Source organism: Gallus gallus, chromosome 21 (assembly GCF_016699485.2).
Source record: "Gallus gallus isolate bGalGal1 chromosome 21, bGalGal1.mat.broiler.GRCg7b, whole genome shotgun sequence".
In the NCBI taxonomy this organism is placed as follows: Eukaryota; Metazoa; Chordata; class Aves; order Galliformes; family Phasianidae; genus Gallus; species Gallus gallus.
In genome coordinates this window covers 3,070,790-3,090,994 of record NC_052552.1, presented here as the reverse complement: position 1 = coordinate 3,090,994, position 20,205 = coordinate 3,070,790, and the positions used below count along the sequence as shown (strand labels likewise).

Sequence of the window (20,205 nt, the reverse complement as noted above, 5' to 3'; positions counted from 1 at the left end):
AGAGAAGGATCCGTCAGCGAGGCTGAAAGAAGCAGATTTAACTCTGGCTTTTGCCCAGAAATGCATGTCTCCTTTTGCTGCACTGTCCTGGTGCTTACTAAAGCATTTTTTCCCTATGTAAAAGTCACATTTTCCAGGAGGTACTGCTGGCAGAGTGAAGATCCCCTCCAGGTTACACAGAGGCTTTGGCAGTGCTGTGTGTTTTGTGAGGGGGAGGGAACAGAAGTATTGTTATCAATGCTGCTGAATTTCCGAGGTGAAAAATCTTTTAGGTGGGAGTGTGTGCTGGAGAAAAGCATTTGCAAGGTGAGCTGGCAAAGCAAACAGTCCTCCTGGCGTTGGGGTGGATGCGTTCCCAGTGCTGGAGTGAAGATGAGGAGAAGAATCAGTGCGTGCTTTATAGAAAAGACTTATTTTTGTGTCTTCAAGTAGGTGCATGCTACAGGAGACTTAAAAGAGGAAAGTTATAAAAGCTGTTTAAAATAGTGTTGTTTGAGTATTGGCACTGTGGTGGCACTGCCAGCCTGGCTGCCTGCTCTTATCACTGGGACTTATGCAGGGATACATCCCTGCTCCAATTGCACGGAGCCAGTGCTGGTAGGTTGTGTGTTGGGATGCTCTGTTGTACGCTGGGAAATGTCACCTGTGGCAGCGGGGTTGGAGGCAGCAGGCTCCACGAGAGCACTCTCAGATGGTGGCTGGTGGTGGGATGTGCTGCTGGTGGCCCTGGTGTGCCACGAAGTGACTTCTGGAAGCTGGTTCCTCCGTCATGCTGCATGCGGTGGGATCTGCTGCATGGAGTCCGAGTTGTACAGGTGCCAAATCAAATGCTCAAGTAAGTAGGAAATGATTCTGGTCTAGTTTTCTTCCTGGTTCCCGTTGTATTAGCAGGCACCAGTCTCAGTGCAGTGTTGCTCTCAGCTCCAGATGTGAGCCTGACTTCAGCTGGTGGTAAGGGAAGAACGTTCAGGCAACCAAGGCAGTGCAGCTGTTTGCTCTAACCCCACATTCCATATTGCTGTCACAGGTCTTTGCCCAGCAGTGACCTTTCGTTCTTAGAAGTCCGTAACTTTCTTTAGAAGAAGTCCCTCAGGTATAAGCAAATTCTGAACGCCCCAGTGATTGCTGGAGGTGGGTGAGCACCTTATCAGTTCAAGAGCTGTTCCTGCTGTTACTAGAAGGTTTGAGCCAGCCTGTGTAATGTACAGCCCCTAGTGTACTAATTGATGCTTTGCTGCAGCTGATGAGGCATCCATCCCACCTGCAGGAGCTGTGCGTGCAGGAGGACACTTCTGCTTTTGCAGCTGACTGCTGGCTTGTGTGGCTTTGGGCCCCTTTCAGGTGTTCAGGAGAGATTTTTTATTGAGTTGTTTTCTGGAAACTCAGCAATGCAGGTGTTACAAAGGAGCACAAATTACTCGAACTGAGATTACACAGCGAACAGAATAAATTAGCTGTTCTTTCCAATATAATGTCGAGAAGAGTAACTCCTGGTGTGCTTTGTACTGCAGATGGGTCAGCTCTGCAGACTGGCACAGTCTGTTCTGTGGCATCCGTGGGCAGAACGCTGAGATACTGAAGTAGTGACAGGGACAATCATGTGCTGCTTACGTGGGACCCACAACGCCACCACTTTGCAGAGCGCCCCATTGCAACACACCGCAGTGCCTGGTGTGAGATGGGCGCTGCATCGTGGGAGGTTTCCTGCCCATTTATGGCTTTTTTTTTTAATTGCAATAAAAAAGCATTCACTTTCTCAATAAAAAAGGGTGTTAACAGTTGCACCAGCTAATAAAAGCCTGCAGTGAGCGGACAGGGCAGGGTGCAGAATTGGCACTGCACGGATGTGCTTTGTTCCCACAGCTGCAGAGCACTGCTCAGCTGCTGAGTGTTGTGCTCTGTGGCTCAGAACTGGGGGTTCTGCTCAAGGAAGCATTTTGCATATGTCCATCACGCACATATTTTGCTGTATGTGTCCTCTCAGTGAACTGAGTTGCCGTTTGGCTTTATTCCTTGTGCAGCTTTTGTGTAGTGGCCTTCAGAGTCAGTGCTCAAACCTTTCTGAGACATTATTTACTGTGACAACTGTTCAAAACTGGTTTTCAGTGAAAGTTAATTGTTATATTAGTCTCATTAAAATCTAAACCTTGTGGGGTCAGTGATTTGCTTTTCCCCTTCCTATCTATCCTGATTCAGAAGTCTCTTTTTCTTAATAGGAATCACCTAGACTCAGTGGTAATTAGTTTGAGTAATTTTCTTATTGCAGCTCTTTGGAGTCTCTGAACCACACCACTGCATTCACTGTGAACTCTGGGTATGGAAGGGCTGTTTGTGCCCCACAGAGCTTGTGGTGTGAGCTGAAATGGGAGCAGACCAAAGGGGAAATAGGAGATCGTGATGGTATTGCTTGGAGGTGGCCCTGGGTGGGAGGGCTGCAAGTGCTGTCAGCTGTTCATAATCACTATTTCTGAATTGGCTGAGATAGAGGAAGCTGAAGTGAGCAGCAGTAAGAAAGCAATCTCATGCTATTTCTATTTGAAGCAGAATTCGGGTATAAAATTTGAGCCTTTTGACATGAGAAAAAATGAGGTTTTTTTCTGCTCCTGCAATCAGGTTTTGGTGTAGCTACATTAATAGTGACAAAGTAGTTAATAGCTCCTCACTGCTCAGTAATTGTATCTCCATCCCTGTTCAGTTCTTCAGGCTTGAGAAAAGTTCAGGAGCTGCACTTGTGGAAATGCTTCCTGAGAGCAGTGGGCTGCAGGAATAGCAGCACGGATACTGTTGAGGAGTGGGATGCAAAGGGCTTGGAATAAATTCTGGGCAGGAATAATAGCAGGAGATAATCAATGCATGGGGTCATATTTTGGTTACCCTTCTTGCAAATACATTTTTCAGGGTCTGTGAAAATCTGTCATGTGGGTCAATAACTTCGGTGTGCACCTTGGTTGGAAAAACTAGCTTGTCTTTATAGGGAAGTTTGCATGCAAATCGTTCTTCCTTCTGGGTGTGGGACAGTTTCTGTCATCCCAGCAATGTGTCTTGTTCTTTCAGATCACTTTCAGAAGACACAAAGCAGCCTCCTGACTCACCCTCTGGGTTCCTTAAATCCCGCTGTACTTGGAGGATAGCACAGGCAATGGATCAGCAGCCTGCTCTGTGTTTTCTATCACAGGTTCAGAGCTGGAGATTCTCATGGTTCACTGCTGAATGCTTTTTCCCCCAGTGTGGTTGTTTTTTCTCTTTCACCCTGATTTAAATGTCTGCTGTCTACTTCAGACAGCATTTGATCAAATAGATACCTACGTTGGGGTGGAAAATAAGGCACGCTATAGGCTGTGACCATTTGAAATGGTGTACTGTCAACTCAGACATCCCTAGTTGCCTTTATGTACTCCTGTACTCATCTGTAGCGATCGTTTCTTTTCCATATATGTTTTTCAACCACCCATTGGTCTTTGCAACGCAATACAGATCTGTCAGAAGAGCTTTCTGGATGGTAAACTTGACATTGCGTGGCGTGCAATCCCTGCTGCGTGTTGGTCCTTCCAGTTGGCTGCCCTGATCGAAGCAAAACGTTGCTGCTTAGAATGCAGCTCCTTTTGGGCAGTGCTGTGGTGGAGCTTCCTAAGATTTCCTTGGAGGTTCTGATGTAAAAGATATGGTTTTTAAAAGCCAACCGAAAATCTTCAGCAGCCTCAAATATCATCTGGGAGAAATCCAGGAAGGGAGAGGAAAACACACTTCCTTTAATGCTGTCTCTTCTACTAATAAAATGCTAATTACCTTCAGGTTGTTTAAATTTCAGTTCATATATCAACAGTAGAAATAATGAGGTGTAGAACATCTCGTGGTCCCCTTGAGTGTTTTTTCTCCTCTATCAGATCACTGCTCATTCCACTGAATGTTCTGTTTGTCTTTACTTTTTAGCTACATGAAAGTAACTACGACGCTGGAAAAGCCCTGCAGCGCTTGGTGAAGAAGCCTGTGCCCAAACTGATTGAGAAGTGTTGGACTGAAGATGAAGTGGTAGGGAAATGAATTATATTCCCTTCAGCCTTACAGTTCGTGTTCCTTCTCTCCTTTCTTTTCTTTTTTTATTCTGAAGTTACTTTTATGGGAAATAAGGCAAATAATTTGTCATGCAAGATAAAGTTTTGCACGAATCTGAGTTAGTGGATCCTCACCCAGTTTCCAGAGCTTCACGAGGATCCTCCTTACGCTAGGAGTGGGAGGGGAGAAAGTTGAGAGACTTTGTGAGGACTCCATAGGGTAGGAGAACAGCTGGAAAACCTCTGGGCTCTCAATTTAACTTCTACTTTCACCTCCGGGCAGGCTGGCCCCGTTCATTAATTGGAATAGGGCAGGAGGTGAAAAGCACATTACATTTTGTCCCTGATTTGGACCTGCTGGTATTGCAGGAGGCTTACAGTGTCAGCACAGGCTGGCGAAAGGGAAGTTAGATGGCTGGGTTTCCCCTGCACAGAGGTTAAGTCCCTTCTTCCCCCTTGTATGAGATCTTAGAAATTGTTTACTGATGTAGTTCTTGATGAATGAGCCGTTGACAAAGCGCAGATCAAAAGGAGATAAGGTGAAAGGTGGGATCACACCATCACTATTTACGTTGAAGTATGTAGAAGCTGTCAGACCCCAAAACTCTGCTGAAGACAGTGCAGCCGTCTTATCCAAAGATGCATCCAAAATAATGTATGGACACGATGGATTTGGGGTAAATACTCAGTGCAGTGTTACGTTCTCCTGGTTGGCAGCTGAAATCTCTGGGGGATTTGCACCCATGCAGTGCTGGCTGTTCCCTATGGCACTTGCAGGTAGCTGCATACCCTCTGGGGTATTGGTTTGAGGTTGTCTTTTTCCAGAGTTTGGAGGAGATGGTATCTGTGCAGGAATAAGAATAAGAAGGCAGAGGTGCTTCTCCTTGTGGTTGGTTTGTTCTGCAGTTTAATTGCTGCGGTTGTGAGTTTGCTGCTGGCTTAATTTTTATAGGTATGATATAATGCAACCGTGCTGTAGAAGTGTTTGGTAGGCTTGTAAACAGCAATAAATCACGTGAAGCTGGGAGCAAATAGTCGATTCTTAAGCTGCTGGCAGCTTGTAAACAAACAGGTTCTTATTCCTTCGGATTAAATAGCAATATTTGCTGCGTCTGTTGCAAAAGCTGCATTTCCTGGCAGCATTTGGAGTCCTGTTTGTCACACCTTGTGGCCTAAGCTAGCACTCACGTGCCTGATTGTGAGCAGAGAAATGCTTGTGCATTGTTGCTGCCCATCAGTACAAAAGTGCTGAACAAGTTCACTTGGACTGCAGCCTAAAAATATTCTGCGTGTTAATGCTGGTGTTGGGTGTGCTTAACACAGTGGGTTTGTGTGAGATGTAACCTGTAAGGAGATGTGCCTTGCTAGCATGCTGCATGGAGTCTGCATGTGCTGTGAAAATGGGAAAGTGTCGTTTCATAGGTCAGCAATTGGGCTGCGGTGTGCCGTAAAATAGAAAAGCGACTCTCCCTTTAGACACACTGTTCTGTAAGAGCCAGACAAGGGTAGGCCGGGCTGTACGGCTGCGTTGAAGCAGGCTTACCCTGAAATCCAACAAAGAGCCTTTGTGGTTAGGAGAGCGCCTGGAGTGGTGGAGTGGAAGGGGATCGTGTGCCAGCACAGCAGCACGGCAAAGGAGAGGATGAGTAAAAAAAAAATGCTGAGAACACGGCTTCCTAATAAGGTTGTGGGTCATCTCGTCACCGCAGGGCATTTTGTTTGGGGCAGGACTGCTGGAACAAATAGCTCAAGTGCTCTGCCCTGCCTTCGGTGTGTTTGTGCTCACACTGCTCTCCCTGTGTTCTCTGCGCGCATTCTTTCCGTAGGGCGGTTGAATTGTGCACTGCCAACTCCTCTTTTTCTGTGCAGAGTATTTTGCACTCTCCTTGTGTTTTCCATCAGCTGCACTATGCGGAGAATGTCAGAGCTGCTGCAGCTCAGGGGTTTTGATCAACGTTAAATGATAGGAATAAAGCCTTACAAATAAGAAAAAGCGAAGTTTATTGAGAAGTGAAACATGACTCTGAAAGCGCAGACCCTGTGAGTACAGAATAATGATCATTAACTCTATAAATCATTGTCAGTCGCAGCTCATTTTATCATATTTGTTCCTGTTCTGTTCCTTCCAAGTTTCCAGAAACGTTTGGCAGCCCTCCAGCCTCAGCAGAGCCAAAGATCAAACTGTGCTCTTATTTATAGACGGCTAAGCTCCACCTGCAGAACTTCATAGCTTGTTTGTCCCTGGCAGTCTGTAGAAAACTCCAGATTAAAGCAGCTGTACTGCACTCCTGAGCCTTCCTGGGGCTTGCAAGGCAAGTTTCCTTGCTGCTGGCTCTGCAAAGCTGAGGAAAGCTCTTCCTGTGTGACATGCAGAGTGCTACAGCTGCATGGCGACTCTGTGCCAGACTATTGTGCGGAAGAGAAGTGGAAGACCCAGCTCCAAACCGTGTCCCTCTTTGTGTTGGGCTTAATCTTTTCCTGTGGCCCCATAGGGAACTGCGTAGTTAATTTCTGTAACTTGTCTTAAGCAGGCAGATATTGCACCAGTACTGAGCTCCGACTGGTTCATGTCCCTAACTGGGGCTGGGAAGGGAGCTCTGTGCTGTGTGACCTCCTCCTGTATTCTCCTTCCCTCCCCAGGCTCATTTGGTTGCACATGTGATGGCCAGGCTTTGTCCAGCACAGCTCTCCATAGTACTTAATAGTATTTGTGATATAACACTGTACCAACGGCTCACATTTATTGTAGTCAGCTTATAACTATTTTTGTGGACTACGTGTTGCCTGAAGACTGAGCCTTTCTTGTTAATGAGGCCCACTTTGCTGCCTGTGACCCAAGTATTCCGTCAGAGCTGCCTCGCGGTGGTCGGGACTGATTAAAATAAAGGATGGAAGTTATTTTTGCTGCTGATGAAGTGGTTACAGATCTTTAGATCAAATTAAATAGAGGATAAAATTTACCAGTGATTGAATTAAATGGAAGGCTCAGTAAATATGAAGATGGAGGCTTGCTGTCTCCCTCGGGTTTCTAAACCTTTGGCTATTTTTAACCTTCCTCATTCCAGTATGTAAATTCAGGGGCGTGCTGTGAAAACCAGTCTTCCCTGCTGCCTCATCGAACCGGCTCAAGCAGCTTCTGCTCTGATGCATCTATGAGCAGCTCGAGCAGCAGCTGCTTCCTGTTTGCAGAGCTGCCGCTCCACCGAACAGCATCCATCCCAGCAGTGCTGGGTGAGCAGGGCTTGGCTTCTGAGCTCAGTGCCCTGCAGAGCACTGGTCAGACCCGGTAGTGCTGAGCTTCAAGCAGGAAGCAGTGCAGTGTGAGGTAGGAGCAGTGCTGAGTCCAGAGCTGGTGACAGTGCCCTGTGCTGAGGGAAGGAGAAATGAGAGCTCTACCTGCATCTCGTGTGCATCTTTGATGGAGCCCAGACGTTCTTGATACGAGCAGTCAGAAAATCCCTATTAGGAATGGCGTGGCGCTGGTCAATTCATCTTCTCCAGCTGGAAACATTTCAAAAATTACATTGAAAATGTATTCTGGAACATTGAATTCAGAGCTTTTTGTCTCTGCGGAATGGCTGCAGCCTGAAACCACCATGAGCACCTGTATTTAAAGTCGAGGATGTGCTGCTTTGCTTTCCCAGATGCCAGGCCTGGAATCGCAGTCATTTGGTGCTTTCAGTTGAGGTGGGATTGAAACACCCGTGTTTTCTGAAGTGTATTCAATGGAAATATTTCACAAGAAAATGTGTCTTGATGGGATTTCCACCCCCGTGAGGCTGGATGTGCTCCGAAAGCAGCTTTCAGTGCTGCTCAGTACAGCCCTGAGCCCACCCTTCCTCCAGGTCCATCAGTGAGCTTAATGTGCTCAGTTCTTCTGCTCTGATAGATCACCTATCAAATGACTCGCTTATAAAGAGCACAACGTTCGTCTTAAATTCTTTTAATTTAATGGCTTTCAGTTGTGCTGTGCCTTACGTACTGGGGATGGTGGCAGAAATAGCCCAGTTCTTTGTGCAGCTGTTCTGCTGATTCGCTCTCCTGTTTTTGTTTGTATTCAGAATGTGCTTTTTTTCTGCCTTTTTATCAAAAGTAGCACCCAGATCGATATGGCTTAGGGGAGGGAGAAATACAAATCAGAACTAAAAGAACCTCTAGTTTATTAGGTTTTTAATTAAACATGATGAACACGTTTTAAATAACACAAAAGCCTCAGGCTGAGCTGCATCTAATCGAAACAGATTAAGTCACCCGTCCACACTTGGGTAGTTATTAATTCTGTTTATTTATGCATGCTTGCTGAAGGCAGAGTTCACTGCTGCTGTGTGTTGCAGTTATTGCGCAGGGAGGCTTTTGCTGCATGGAACTGTGCTCCTAATTAGCATGGAGATGCTGATGATGAAGAGCACCGAGGCCCGTACAGCTCAGGATGGTGTCTTCCAAAGTTAGAGGGAGTGGGGGGCAGGCAGCAGCCATGCATTATTCCTTGGGTTCTTCCTCCCTTTTCTCCTCCCCTCGGTCCCACGTTCAGTTCCCAAAAAGCAAAGCGTTCCATGGGAAGGAGGTTTTACTCGTGCGTCTCCGTGCAGAACTGCCAATGACACGCCGTGACATCCTTGATAACCTGCTTTTATCATGAAATATGCTGCCCTTTAAATATTTTACGTTGCTTTTGATGTGGAGCAGTTGAGGTAAACAACCCAGATTCCAACAACCCCTTACGTGTACGTGTGGGGATGGTTAATCCTTGCTGGCGATAAACCTTAATTGGCCATGGCCGTGGATTTACAAGTTCATACATTTTAAAATATCCACACCTGGCTTCAGCTTAAAGCTCATTTGTCATCAAACACACGTGGAGATCCTTCTGCCAGAAATGACGAGATCCAGCAAACTGATCCGTGTGGGTCTTTGTAGTCCCGTGGAGCTGGTCAGCCCGTTACTTATGCAGAACACACGTACTTATTTGCTTGGCTTTTTCGCCTCAAATCATCTTCAGATGTCTCTCATCTGCCCTGTTTGGAATGTCTGCTCAGGAAAACCTCGTTTCCTTTGCTAGCTCCTTTGAAGCCGGGCTTTTCAGAGGCACTGGAAGACAGAGCTGCTTACTGGGGCAAAAATACCATGAATTTTATTTGCTGTTTATATGGCAGCTATAGCAAATGTAATTCATAGCGAAATCGGAACAGAGCTGCTCAAATAGCAAGAGGAAAAAACGGAAGGGATGCGTGCAGAGGAGGCTGGCATTGCAGGGCGTGAGCAATGGGTGGGCCCAGGAGGTTAAGATATCACTTACCTCTCAGCTTTAATTTTTTATCCACCAAAAGCAGAAAGCAAGGCTTTGTAGTAGCAGCTGCTAGGAATGCTTTCTGACTTCAGGACTCGTGTGGTGCTTTCTGCTGGTGCACAAATCAGGGATTCTCAATGGAGGATTGATACTGCAAACAGCCGAAACTCCAAATCAGCCCCAGTCCAGTAAGGACTCTGTTGTAGTAGGAGTGAAGGGAGTTGTAGCTGAAGAAAAGGATGGGAGCGTACAGTTCTTGCAGTAAGAAGTAACTGAGGAAGGATCAGGCTTTTCTGCTTGAGGAACAGGATGGTTGTTTAAAAGTTGCATAAATTACAGTTGGCTTGCAGCTGGGGGAGATGTGAAATGATGTGCTGTAATCCAGCCAGAAAATAATGTGGTGAGAGAAGGTGAATTGAGTTTAAAACCAGCCTTTTAGACAAAAGGTATCCATCTCTTCGGCTGTGATGAACTTGCATCAGCATTTGATCCGAGCCATTGTTTAAAGGGATCGATATCGCACATGCAGCACCGAGTTTATTGTCGAGTCCTTTCGGAAATGAGACAGTGAATTAAAAATCAATTATACGTGCAGAAAAGTTTGTGTAGGGCAATCAATTTTGTCCTTTTAGTTTGCAGAAAGATTCCATTGTTTAACCAGCTGTGAAGAGGAATGAATTTTAAAAGCCTCCAGCAAATGAGATAGCCCGAACGGAGTGGGGGTAGGTTAAAAAACATAATAATTTCAGCATTTCATGTTCAGCAAAGGCTGCCTTCGGGGATAAATCCATAAATCCCATCGGTGACCTTGGCTTCAGAGTGGGCGATTTCACTGCTTTCCTTAATCTTGATCTTTCCACAGCTGCCACATAAGTTAGCCTTTTCTTAACAATACCATTATGTTTTTTTTGTTTGCTTTAGCTGCCATATGTTTCTCGGTTCGTCGTCTTTCTGCCTCGGTGCGGGATATTTTTATCTATTAAGTGCTTACCATACTGCTGATCCCCCAAAATAACACAGCAAATATTTACACTGGCCACTTGCCACAGCTTAGAAAGCTCTTTGAGTGCAGGGATGGGAAGCCACGCTCTGAGCTCTGCTGTAAGCTCAGTACCTGGTAGGTGCTCGCCGAAGTTGGTATTCTGCTTTGTTTCCTACAGGAAGGTCTGTAATAGGCAGAAGACGTGCATGCAGCTCACTGTTGCCACAGGGAAAGAATCTGCTGCTTGGAAGATTAATAAATACGACGGCGGTTGATTGTTGAAACCATGTTTTTCATCTCATTTTCAAGGGCGTCTTAAAAATGGAGATCGCTTACACAGCCCGGCGTCCTCCATCATCCTCCTGTGTTCATTTAAAAACGAGAACAAGACACTGGGGGGACTTGAGAGATTGCATTTGTTCTCCCATAGGGCAGAGTGGTTATTTTATAGATGAAGAGGGCCCAAAAAGCTATCCCTGGTAGTTTCTTAGCAACGGAGCTGGAGCAGCGCTCAGTGTCCGCACACGTCGAGCAGAGTCGTGCAAAGGCATGAACCCACGGCTGGGCTGGAACAAAGCGTGCTGCCCAGTGCTGGGGGCTCAGCTTCTGCTTCTCCCCATCAGGGCATGCTCTGGGCTGTCTGCACGGTCCAGACTCATAGGCAGACTTCTGCCTGCTGAGAGATCCAGAATCTGCTTCCAGTAGAATGTCATCTTACGTCCCCTTCTTCTTTGGGAGGAAACTGAGGCACAGCACGGGCAGCAAGAGCATCAGGAGGGGACGGGGAGCCCTTCTGCAGGGCTGTGGGGTTGGTGCTTTCACCACAGCAAGCAGAACCGTGGGAGCGATTGCAGGAGTTGGTGTTGTAATCAGAGTAGAACTCCACTGCCCCTCTATCAGATGTTTTTAACTTCATTTTTAAAAGATACCGCATAGCAAAAACTATCTCACATCTCACTGACCTGTTTGTTCTCTGCTTCTTTCTACATCCACTCAATGCCCAAATTCTGAAATTCACCTTTTCGTAATGACAATCTGTGTTTGTTAATAGCACGGCTGACTTTTAGGTTTGGTAGTTTTAACAGGATCCGTTTCAGTTTGCTTCCCCTTCTGAATGCTAATTTAAGACGTGGCCCTGGGTTGGTGTCCGACTCATCTCCTTGCTGTGCATTAACCCAGCATCTGGGATTGCATGAGGGGTTTTTGTGGCTTTGAAAAGTGTTTATTCATTTAAATATATCATTTAGCTCTCTGTTTTCAGAAGGTTTTTTTTTGTTCGGCTTTAAGGAGTGTGAATTAATGCGAGTGTGAATAAATTCAGGCTCAGCTTTGTAATGCTTTGGAGAGGTGGGTTATAGGGGTCTACTGGCTGGCAGGGGGTGGTGACAGTCTGCAGCCCTGGTGCTGATTGCAGGTGGTTTCAATGGCCCTGTCCTCTCAGTGGTTTGGCAGAGTTGAGGTGTTAAGCAATGCAAATCTAAGGGATCCATACCTCCTTAACACCTCACTGCGCCTTCCGTGGATACGTATTACTACATTAAGTGCTTTAGGGTTTTCCATGGCAGATGTGATGGACATGTCCAGTGTCTTTGCACATCTTACCTTTGGCAGAGCCGTGTCAGTCAGAGCCCGGAGCTCAGGGCTTACAGGCAGCTGCAGATCCCTGCTTTGTGCTGTGGGAAGCGGCGATTTGCTGCTCCAAGGATTTGCTTTGAAAATGCACCAAGAAACCCCAAACCCTGAAAGTATCATTGTCACCAACATAGCAAGATGACTTTTTTTTTGCTGTTTTTTTCCTCTTGAAGCCTTGGCATGCTGTCATAGCCTTGACTTTCCCTGTGAAAAGCTCTGTGGTGTGGTGTGTCTGATGCAGCGCCTTTTGCTGTAAAGGATGCAGAGGTTTTCATGTGTGCTTCCTTTGTCTTTGTTCTCCAAAGCAAAAAGCACCATAGCTTGGCAGAAGGATGGGCCGTGCCCTCCTCGTGTTTGTCTTACATGAATGCAGAGTTGGGAAAATGTGTGGTTGCACGGAATTTAGGAGAGGAGGAGATGGATGCAGGCGCCTGCTGTGTGCTGCCATGGGCTCCCACCACGTTCCTAATGGATTTTAATTGTGAAAGTGGCAACTTGTTAGAGCTGATTCCGCAGTTGGTGGAAGGTGTTAGCTCACAAAAAATAGGAGCTGTAAGTGCTGGCTTAGGCACCTGCAGAGAAAGCGCCTTCAAAAGTGGCACTGGAGGAGCAGCAGAAGCACTGCCCTCTGTTCTGGGAGCTGTGATGTGCCCGAGGCTCCCACTGCAGCACAGAAGCCAAACCGAGTGGTTGTGGCTTATGGGAACTGGACGTTGGAGCATAGCTAAGGTTATCTTGGAGACACGCTGCTCTTGCTAAAGTTCTGATTTTGATGTCAGAAAAGGCTGATCTTTAACAGCTACTTCCATTTTTCTAGTAGCTATCCAAAAAAAAACCTCGACTGCAAAACTGGAGTAACTTCTCAGATGTCACTGGATTTGCTATGATCCTGCCTGGCAGCTCAGCTCAGACGTATGTAGTAGGGACCAGTGGCTGTTACAGCAGAAAATGCCAAATTCTTCATCAAATTGCTATAGTGACATAGTTCTTATTTAAGGAGCTGTGATTACTGTCACAACATGGATGCTCTGTGTGCTTTAGCGCTCAGGACTTATCCTCCCCACACAAGCATAAGCAGTGTGAATGCCAAGATACACCTCATTTGCAAGTTCTGTTTGCATGATAAATTTTATTTTTCTAATCTTCTCTATCAACAGCACCAATTCTTTTTTTTTTAACTCTTCCTGATGACATAAAAACGCATTCTAATGAGGCAAATTATATAGCTTTGTCTCCTTTTGCACATAAGCGGGGTGGCCATATTCAATTAGGCTGAAAAATGATCATTTGTTCTATTACAGGCTGTAACAGAGCGCGAGAGAAAACTGTGATCCATCACCAGTTGCTCAGCTTTCTGTTACTTAAATCACTTGCCATTCTGTCAGCGGCTCCAAACCCTCTATGGGAGCCATTATTTTATTTAAGTTTGTGGAGGTGTCACTTGTTTGATAATAGGCTGCTTCTGTAGCAGGCACATAGAGACTAAATATTAATCATTTTCTGCATCCATCCAAGATTCCTAATTAGTTAGAAGGGTAACAGCGCCAGTAAAGCTAATGATGATACTGCCGTAAAGAGAACGTGGCAGCAAATAAGGAGCTGATCCAGCGGGGTGCTGAGCGCCTGCCAGTGCTGGGGGAGCTGCATCGGCTGGAGAGTGGAAAAGCCCCCTTGGAAGAATGCTGTCTCCCGTTTGATAGCAGCCAGGTACCTTCTGAATGTTCACATCAGCAGCAGAGAGGAACCTGACCAGGCAGTCCCTGGGCAGCTGGTAGATAAGCTGCGCTCCTGCAGCGGTTCACTGAGATGGGCGTGTGGTTGGCTCTGCTCTTCCTTCCTCCTCTCAGCGCTGCGTAAAGGCCACGCTGTGCTGGTGAGGGTGCAATCAGAAGCTGCCACTCCGTGCTCCTTGTTCAGCCTTGCTTTTGTACTTTATGAGCTGTGGTTTTGAAGATATTGTGGTGAGGACTCAGTGTGCATCACGCCTGGGTTTGTGGTTTTGCTTCAGCTTGTACTGGCCCCTTGTTATCTCACTTGCTCCCCCATCCACTTGCGCGTGAGCCGCCATCTGTTTCTTCTTTTTCTTTTGTTCCTTTCCTTACTCTTTCCCCTCACCCCCTATTCATGATATCCTCTCAGATTTATATAGCTTTTAGGCCACATGGAGAGATTGACCAGACGGGGGCTTATGTGTTTCGAAGAGCATCCCAGCACATTGCCCTCCCCCCCAGGACTGCAGAAATGTCAGGTCCTGAAATCAACCCCTGCATTTCCTACAAACAGGAGAAAGAAAAGGGGGCACCTCTGTTTTATTGGGGTGCTGACTGTACAAAGGACTCGATCTGCTTTGGAGGACACCATCCAGATTTACTCTGGGGAAGTAATTTCAGTATCTCAGCGCTGCTCCCCCCCCCCCCCCCCCCTTATGGTTCCTTTGCCACCTTTCCCTTTGTTATATGTGTGTTTCTGGTCCTTTGTTTCCAATTCTTTTTTCTTCCCTCTTTTATTCATGTATTATTTTTTCATATTTGGCACCATGTTGTCTCCCCCCTCTCCTCCCCGCTAGATGTTTTTATTCAGAGGCCCTTACACAAAAGAAAAGGGAACTTATGAATCATCTGCAGCTTTTTTAAGCTACTCTTACACGTTAGAGCCAAGATCACCGTGTGAGCCATCGTCTTCCTCAGTAATTGGATAGCTGTGTAGCAGAAGTGCATCAGTCACTCACTGTGATCTTACATACCTGGGACAAAAATGGAATGGATAATTGAACAGTGCAGGTTGTAGTGTGGGTTCTTGTATCACAGGAGCTTGCAAGGAACTCAATCCCCAGTGCAAAGGGTTTGTAGTTCTAAAGGGGGGGAAAAGAATCAGTCCTGCTAATTCAGCTACCGGCGTATAAGCTTTGACAGGAGCATCTTCATGCAGATTGTGGTGCCCAGGCTGCCTGCTGATGGCACCCACACCAGCAGGAGCTGCAAGCTGTGCTGCCTGGTCGGCCCAGCCTGGCTCTGCTGATGGATCTGCGGGCTTGCTGACTTGCTAAATCTGCTGCCTTTCCATGGGAGCAGTGCTGCGTCCCCAGGCACCCCATAGACTGCTCATTCTAACATTTAGACTAGCAGAATTTTCATATAATAGAGGCTTCAGGGACGGTTGAAAAACATGGGCTCAAAAATGAGTGGTAGTATTGGACTTGGAGGCATCAGAGATGACTGAAGAGCTGTCTGAAATTCGGATTATTCTGAATATGCCCATTCTGGTCTCAGGTGTTGCAGGCTTTGTGACAGTGTACCACCCGAAGTGGACATGGAAATAACTGAATTTTCACTTCTCTAAATGCAAACTTACGAAAGTCGTGAAACACCAACCCCTCTTTTGTTGTGAGCAGTGCAGCAGGATGCGGGGCTGCTGTTCAGGATGGAGTTTGCTTTCTGCTCAATACAGGAAATGCTCTCACCCTATCTCTTAGCTTGGAATTTGATTCTTGTCATGGCTCGTATTTCCTGCAGCCAGCTGTGCTGTCTCAGGTAGCTCTGCAGAGAGTGGCAGTTGTATCCTGAGACATCTGGGAGGTTTGCAGGGTCTGCCTTGGTGCTTGGGCTCAGACCTGGGCACTGTAACTGCGAGCAGCCCTGCTGTTTAATTATTTACTTGGCCAAGTCATCTGCAGAAATATTTGCTTCTCTATATGGGTAATTTCCTTGGGGATTCTTGCCACCATTTTGTCTCATTATTCTTGGATCTGTTCGTTGCTCTAAAGCATGGGAGCTCTTGAAATGGTTTTGTTCATTTCCTCCTGTCATTTGCAGCAAGTCGCTGTTTGATGGCAGAAATACAGCCTCCAGAATAATTGACAATAACGCTCGAAATCCCGGAGGAGCAATATTTCCACAATAGGGAACTTCCACTAGAAATAGCGTGATGGGATCTTGAAAGGATCATACAGCACGTTGCAGGTAGTCTGAGCACAGCTTTTTGTGCGCGGTTACTGAGCGTGCGGGAGGACAGCAGTGCCACCGTGAAAGAGGGAAGGAAATGGAAATGCTCGGATGTTTAAGTTACGCTTGCTTTGTGTTAAGCCCCGGGTTGGCTGTTGGCTTTGTGGCCTGGTGCCCACCCATGCTGGTGCCTGGAGCTGGGGTGCTAGCGTTGGAGATTTAATGCAGATCTGCTTTGTGTGGGCAGGCAGAGGTGTTTCCTACAGTGTCCCGTGTGACTGAGGTTTGGAGCAGGGGAGGAAGGGGAAGGCTAATGCTCCAAAGCGACGCACGAGGAGTGCAGCGGGGTTTGGATCCCACGTAAGAGCTGCTTTCCCATTTTGGCTCACGTTGCACGTGCTGTTAGACGTGTTGTTTGGATCTCGGCTGCTGGATTCTGTCTTCCAACTTGTTTCATCCTGCTCAAAACAAATTACGATTGGAACTGCTATTTTTATATTCGCTAAGAAAGTGCACTTTCACCACGTCTGGGTGAGCGGCAGTCTTTAAGATGCAAAAAAAAAACCAACCCCTTTTTATGGAAGCTTGCAGATTAAGTGCTGACTTTCTGCTACTTACCTATATTAAGGAGAGATCCTCTCCGATGTCCAAGGGGAAAGGAGGCACGTCCTTGGGAAGAGGTGCTGTCCCATTCTCCTTTACTCGCTGTTTGTTTATGAGGCTTTGTTGTGTGACAACTTCGTAACAGCAGCTTAAATATAATCAGAGGGGACTCTGTGCAGGAAACGGTAATCTGAGGTACAATCTGAAGCTTGCTGTTGTCTTTTGGCAGCAGCAAATGGTTTTGTTTGCGTGGGTCACAAAAAATATGGGTCATTCTCTTTTAATTCTGAACGTGCCTCTTTAAATATATATATATATATGTATATGAAAACACACTGGAATCTTTTTGGCTGTGTTTGCAGAGCCGAGAAAGCGGCGGTGTTTGGGGAGCAGGGATGTCAGTGTGATGGGGAGCTGGGCCTTCCCGTGTCAGTGCTGGCAGTCCCATGTCGGGGGGCTTCTCAAGGCTTCTGCCCCAGGGAGGACCGGGCTCCGGCTCCGGGTGAACCGGGGATGTGACGTAAGGATTGCTTCCTGAGGATGAGGGCAGAGCCAGCGGCTGGGGAAGCTCTGCGGCCTGCAGGAGGTGGGCCCTGCTTCTGGCACGGCTCCTTACCGACGTGGGCAAGCTGGCGTGCCCGGTTTTGTGCTGTGGGAGCGATGAGGCTCAGCAGTACGAGGGAATGGCTGCACGTGTTACACGTCGCTTCTGCTCTGCAGGGCCGGGCCTGGGCTGGCGGCCCTCAGCCTGCGCTCTGGGTGCTGGCCTGGCTGTGGGGGGGGAGCAGGTCACGGCTGTTTGTCAGACAGCTTTCCTGGAACTCGGGAAAGCAAAGTCAGGTTTTTCTGTTCTGCTGCTGCATTCGTACCCAGCCGAGTCCTGATCTGCACGTCAGCATGACGTGCGCTGCAGGCCGCCCTCAGGTCGGCCTTCTCGGCGCGCTGCAGACTTGATCTCATTTACCAGATCCCGCCGCCGCACGCTGTGTGAGCGCGGCCTCCCCGCAGCTCCCCAGCAATTAGCGAGCAGGCAGGAGCCGCCTGTTCCTCACAGCAGCCCTCTGATTCCCATTGCGTGGCAGCACGGACAGCCCGGCTCGCACCCGCAGTGCCGCCCTCCCCTGCATGCTGCCCAGGAGCTCAGGCCCTGCGGCGGTGCGGCCACGGCCTGGCAGCCCGGAGTGCTGCTGGGGATGTGCAGTGAGACGCCCAGCCCTGGCTGACAGCGGGGCTGCGGGGAGAGCAAAAAGGAACGCTCGTCGTTTACGTGTAATTGATCTCTTTTTTTTTTTCGGTTGGTTTGTTTCTCATCTAGGCTGCCTCGCAGAAACAGGTACAATATTCACAAGAGAATAAAAGCCTTGCCAGCAGCTCGGGGGAATGAGAGATGTGGCTGTGTAGCAGTAGCTGTCACAGCGTGGCTGGTAACACAGCAGGGGATGGCGGTGGGGTCAGCAGCACCCCTACAGCTCAGATCCCACAGGGAATGGTTGGGTCCTGCCCAGCTCAGGGAAAGCTTCAGTCACCTCCCAGAGTGTGCTGCCTTTGTTACAGGGTTTGGCATTGGTCCTTGGTGTGAAGCTGAGAGGGGAAGGACAAGCTGGGCAGACTGGTGGTCGGGTTGCAGTTTGTTCTGTGCTCGGTTTTGGTTCTCTCACCCCTTAAAACACCACTCTGGGGGAAATAAAAGGGAACAAATCTGGGGGACCCTCAGGTGAGCAGTCAGGCTGTGCTGTGCTGCCTGCAGGGTGGTCTTATCTACAGACACAGCATGGGGGGTTTGGAGGGGGGGTTGGCACCTCCAGGACAGCATTCCCACATCACTGTAAGGAGGAGAGGTGGGATGGGATGATGAATCCACTCTGACCTCCAGAATGGCTGCATAAATACTTTATTGAGAATTCTAAGTCAATGTGCTTGTAACTAGTAATCCCGCTCTGCATGCAGTCTCATTTAGCCAACTGTGTATGCAAATGTGCTATTAATGTGTTTGCATCCAGTATAAATATACAAATCTAATCTGTTTATATATGTAATTTACACACAGCTGTGCTCACGCTCACTTAATACCAATATTTTCAGCAAGCGAGAGGTATCATGGGAGATCTATTGTTCAAAACAAAAGCTACCAGAGCAGCACCATGGCAGGGGGATCATTATCATTTCAGGATCTTTTGGCATTCCCCTGAGGGACTCTGCTTAATGACTTTGTGTCTGTGTACGGCCGGGCTGTGTGGAACGGGCTCTGGTGGCTGCTGGGCGCCTCTGCACCTCCGTGGTGCCCCTGTGCTGAGTGCCTCTGGTTCAGGTGGGTCCCAATGGCAGGGCAGCTAAGTGATGAGCACCTTAAAGCCTCAGCCCTGAGGTATTTCTTGCATTTTCCTGCTCATAAAGGACTGGGTGGTCCTACAGGCATCTGGCCCAGGGGGTGTCTGATTTTTATGATGTCTATATGACCAACAGTGCACGCTGAAGAGGTGCCCTGAAAGTCCAATAAGAGCATCAGTGCCTCTGTAGGTTGCTACTAATGAGCACCATCAGCGTGTTGAGTTTAAGGACACTTCTTTTTGTCTCGAGACAATACAGTTAATGTAATAAATGGGCAAGAAAAATAAGCAGACCACTGTGTAATGGGAGGGAATTTGGTTTTAGCGTGGAGTACGAACTAAAGTCACAGTCTGCTCAATGAACAAAATAATCAGGAGGCAAATGACGATGTTAGTTACAAAAAATGATGTGTGCACCCACATGCTTGTATACAGCTGTCCTCTTCCAGTGCTGCTCTGCAAAGTGATCGCCTGCATGTGGCCCATGGGACGGAGCAGCCCCCAACCTCAGAGCCCCTGGGTGCTGTAGGCACAAGGCACACCTTCCCCCAGAGATGTGAGCTGCCTCTGCTGGCCGGTGTGAGATGTGTGCACATCCCTGAGGCAGTGCCACGGCCGGGGAGCTGCAGAGGCACTCGGGGAAGTCTTGTGGAGTCTCTGCGTTAAACAAGTTTGCCAGCTGGGTGATTTCTGCAAGCTTGCTGTGAACTGATGTAACCGACAGCAGCACAAGTATCTAATGCTAGGGGTGCAATTGCTGGCTACTTCAGAATTAGATTTAAAAAACATTAAGCAGAGTTACGGTAGTGACAGGAAACAATAAAACAAAGGAAGTTCAGATGAGGTTGAAGCATATCCTGTTCTCCCAGCAGCGGGGCGTATTAAAGGAACACAGCAGGCCTGAATATAGCTTTTCCTTGACAGTTCTTTCCCAGTGGGCTGATTTCACAGCGTTTGAGGTGAGCTCTGCTGGGTCGCAGTACTCATTCTGTACTCTGTCATAACCCAGAATATCCCATTACCTCGGGACCAGTCCTCCCCCAGTGCCAGGCAGCTCAGCCACTGGGCAGTGCTTTGTCCTGCCTGCTCCTGAGTGCACTGAGCTCCTCGGAGGGGGAACACCACCAACGTTAGCATCACTTTCTGCTATAGCCAAGTTAATGTGGTGAGGAAAAACTCTGAATAATGCAAGTTATTTTGTCAGAGAGCTGGCATCTTCAGGCTGAACAGCCTCCCTTGCCTTATGGATCCTATGGAAGCCATCGGGGTACTTCTGTTCCTAGAGGACAGTACGTATCATTTAACCTTATCAGCGAATGTCTGTATTTGAGCTGTACACACATAGGCGAAATATAACGTTAAGAGCCAGCCAAGCTTTTAA

The 20,205-nt window shown here is 47.7% G+C and overlaps 1 protein-coding gene across 11 annotated transcripts in view; it reads left to right on the top strand.

Annotated features, from left to right (window-relative positions):
- The window catches only part of RERE (arginine-glutamic acid dipeptide repeats), a 168,116-nt gene that overhangs the window by 106,465 nt on the left and 41,446 nt on the right, over positions 1-20,205 (top strand). For all 11 annotated transcript variants that reach the window (XM_015297140.4, XM_046903256.1, XM_040651326.2 and 8 more), the window contains one exon: positions 3,931-4,029. In XM_015297140.4, coding sequence (XP_015152626.1) covers positions 3,931-4,029 — 99 coding nt within the window. The remainder of the gene's footprint in view (positions 1-3,930; positions 4,030-20,205) is intronic.